The sequence below is a fragment of the Pteropus vampyrus genome, unplaced genomic scaffold (genome assembly GCF_000151845.1).
Source record: "Pteropus vampyrus isolate Shadow unplaced genomic scaffold, Pvam_2.0 Scaffold267, whole genome shotgun sequence".
Classification (NCBI taxonomy): domain Eukaryota; kingdom Metazoa; phylum Chordata; class Mammalia; order Chiroptera; family Pteropodidae; genus Pteropus; species Pteropus vampyrus.
In genome coordinates this window covers 463,348-466,611 of record NW_011889048.1, presented here as the reverse complement: position 1 = coordinate 466,611, position 3,264 = coordinate 463,348, and the positions used below count along the sequence as shown (strand labels likewise).

Here is a 3,264-nt window from a genome sequence, read left to right as displayed (position 1 = left end):
AGGAGCCGATTTTCCCTGCCCCAGGGCCCTGTCTTTTTCGGCAGGGATCCGCCTGGGATCCCTCCTGCCCTGGGGACCGCAGGCCAGATGAGGATCCCCGATGTCCGCCACCCACTCAGCGTGCCCTTGCCTTGTAGTGCGCGTCCCGCGAAGACTGGCGCTGTGCTCGGTCTATGCACGAGTTCTCCGCCAAGGACATCGACGGGCGCATGGTTAACCTGGACAAGTACCGGTGGGTACCTGCCTGCCTGGTGGTGGTGGGCGACAGGGGGAAGGTCAGCGGTCCGGACCTCACCTGACTGCCCCATCCCACCTCCAGGGGCTTCGTGTGCATCGTCACCAACGTGGCCTCGCAATGAGGCAAAACCGACGTAAACTACACTCAGCTTGTCGACCTGCACGCCCGATATGCTGAGTGTGGTTTGCGGATCCTGGCCTTCCCTTGCAACCAGTTCGGGAGGCAGGTGCGTGGCCGGCTCTGTGCCCTGGGAGTCCCTGTGTGCGGGCGTGGGGAACTGGGTGTGTGGAACTGGGGACCGAAAAGGGGTAGAGGCCCCTCTCCGCTCACCCCAGCGTCCCCCACTCACCACAGGAGCCAGGGACTAATGCCGAGATCAAAGAGTTCGCCGCCGGCTATAATGTCAAATTCGATTTGTTCAGCAAGATCTGTGTCAACGGGGACGATGCCCACCCGCTGTGGAAGTGGATGAAAATCCAGCCCAAGGGGCGAGGCATGCTGGGAAAGTGAGTGGAGGAGGGGAGGGCAGGCTGGCTCACCAGGGGCTGTGGGGGTCGCCGTTGCCACAGGGTTCCTCGTGACTCTCCCCTTTTCTTGTAGTGCTATCAAGTGGAACTTCACCAAGGTAGGTGGGGGTTTTGGGAAGGGGGGGCTAGACCAGGACTGCCCCGCCGAATGGGGCAGCTGGTACGGGCCTCTCCGCCTGACGCTGCCCCTCTGGCAGTTCCTGGTTGACAAGAATGGCTGCGTGGTGAAGCGCTACGGTCCCATGGAAGAGCCCCTGGTAGGTGCCTTTGTAGGGAGGCCACCTGGGTGGGGCCGCGGGAGGAAGGGTGCCTGACTGTGCTGCCCCGCAGGTCATCGAGAAGGACCTGCCCTGCTACCTGTAACCCACAAGTGCGCGCCCCTGCCCGCGCCCGCCTGTGCCCCTTGGAGCCTTCCACCCGGCACCCATGACGGTCTGCCTGAAAACCAGTCGTTGGTGGGGCAGACCCGAGAACCCGGCGTGCACCCCCGCTGGAGGAAGGACCCTCGGCCCGGCCAGGCTCGCGGCTCACACCCCCTGCCTTGTGGGAATAAAACATACAAATTGGCCGGCTGGGTGCTCCTGCCTCCCTGGAGGGTCGTGGGGTGTGGAATTCTGGGGTTCAGAGGGCGGCTCCACCCCTTGTGCGCAGGCGCACTGATTCCTCCGACCCGGGTCTGGGCCTGGGTATTCCCTAGCCGGCGGAGGCGGGAGGGCCAGGGGAGCCGGAGCCCCCAAGCCTGCTCACGGGGTGCTGTCCACAGCCCCCCAGGAGGGTCGTGCGGGTCCTGCACCAGTTGCTGTTCTAGAGGCCCCGGACCACAGCTGGCCTGCAGTTGAGGGAGCTGTCCTGGGGTATGGGGCACCCCCATTTCCAGTACTCCCAGGAAGGCCAGCAGCAGGGGTGGGGAACTGCAGAGGGAGGTGGCTCCTGCCCGTTTGTGTGTCCCCTCAGTCAGGCCAGAGGCCTGGTGTGCTCCTAGGAGGGGGGACTGGTGTCCACCCTGTGTTCCCAACAGGACCCAGCTCTTGGGCTCTCTGTTTGTGCCGTAACCGTAACCAGCACCACAGAGGGACACACCAGGGGGTCTGGGAAACTGGTCTCAGCACCACGAGGGTCCCATGGGCTTCATGTCTAGTGAGTGGCGTGAGGCAGCAGCCTCTGGTGTACGATACCACCAGCCTGGTTCAGTCAGTTGGGAGACACCTGACTCACTGCGTTGGTGCCTATGGCCCCAAGGGGTAGAGGTGTCTCTCCAGTCTGGCTGTCGTGTATGTGGCAAGGGGGATGAGCCCCAAGACCGAAAGAACGGCCTCACGGGGGGTGGGGTGCATGGAGTGAGCCCATTTCAGACAGCATGCCGCCACCCTCTGCAGATGGCAGCCACCCCTAAATGCCCTCCTGGAGGGTACGTGCAGAGCTCCCCCGCCCTGCGCCCTCGCTGTCCCTGGGCTGGAGAAACAAACAGCCTGGGAAGTAGTGAAAAGGCACATATATTTAAAAAAGATCTCTTTACATATATACAGGAATTACTATAAATACCGTAGAAACCGGGGGCCACCCCCACCAGCTCCACAGATTCCGGGCCCTGGGAGAGGCAGCTGGGCAATAACTTAGGGAGCAGAGAGCAGGGAGGGGGATTGCATATATTAATGGGGTCTGCCCCACACAGCCCCCCAGACGGCGGGGCCCTGAGCACCGGGGGTTTCCTGAGTTTCCAGCTCTTGGGGCCACCCAGTTTTGTGTATTTCAGGGGTTCCAGGCTTTCCAGGCCTGGAGGGCAGGAGAGGCGAGGCAGGGAGGGTGGGCCCCACCCGCAGGCCCCGCCTGGGCGCCTGGCCCCTGGTCCTGCGTGGTCCTGCGTGGCGGGGACTGTCACATCGCCACCCCCCAGGCAGGGTTTCAGGGGGCCCCGCGGGTTGGTGGCACCTTGCCGGGGGTCTGCCCGGGCACCACCGGGAAGGCACTGCAGTGGAGGGTCGGCCTGACAAGGGGCACCCCCGGCCCCTCCTCTCAGTAGTCGCAGAGGACCAGAGCCCTGCTCACCACCCGCTTCGGTACAAGGCCAGGACTGTGTCCGGGTAGACATGGCGTATTACACATAAATAAGTCTCATCCAGGAAGAACGCCCGGTGGCGACCCAGGCCTAGGAGTTGGGGAAGTGGGGGCTGAACTGGATGACGCTTTGCCGCTCGGCGCCCCCGCCGCCCCCAGGCGCACCCGGGGCTCCTGCACCCACGACCAGCTGCTCGGGGGGCGGGACAGCATTGAGGGAGCGCAGCATGTCCTCCAGCACCTCCTTGAAGTTGATGTCGCAGCCCTGGTGGTGCACGAGGGCCGCGGGGTCGGCGGGGGCGTCGGGGGCGCCCAGCAGCAGGCTGCTGGGGGCAGGGGTGGGGTCCGGTGGCAGCGGGAAGGCGAAGGGCGAGGGCGTCGCGAAGGCCTGGGCCGGCGGGCTGTAGGTGAGGTCCAGGACCTCGCCCGGGCCGCAGGCGAGCG

The 3,264-nt window shown here is 64.7% G+C and overlaps 2 protein-coding genes across 2 annotated transcripts in view; one reads left to right on the top strand and one right to left on the bottom strand.

Annotated features, from left to right (window-relative positions):
* The first annotated feature begins 136 nt into the window (after window positions 1-136).
* On the top strand, window positions 137-1,333 carry GPX4 (glutathione peroxidase 4). The gene is made up of 6 exons (XM_023520442.1): window positions 137-232; window positions 320-464; window positions 593-744; window positions 839-863; window positions 963-1,022; window positions 1,096-1,333. The coding sequence occupies exons 1-6, from the start codon at window positions 174-176 to the stop codon at window positions 1,126-1,128; spliced, it is 474 nt and encodes a 157-aa protein (XP_023376210.1). The 5' UTR covers window positions 137-173; the 3' UTR covers window positions 1,129-1,333.
* Window positions 1,334-2,242: 909 nt separating this feature from the next.
* The window catches only part of SBNO2 (strawberry notch homolog 2), a 40,652-nt gene continuing 39,630 nt past the window's right edge, over window positions 2,243-3,264 (bottom strand). The window contains exon 32 of the mRNA XM_023520470.1: window positions 2,243-3,241. Coding sequence (XP_023376238.1) covers window positions 2,912-3,241 — 330 coding nt within the window. The 3' untranslated portion in view covers window positions 2,243-2,911. The remainder of the gene's footprint in view (window positions 3,242-3,264) is intronic.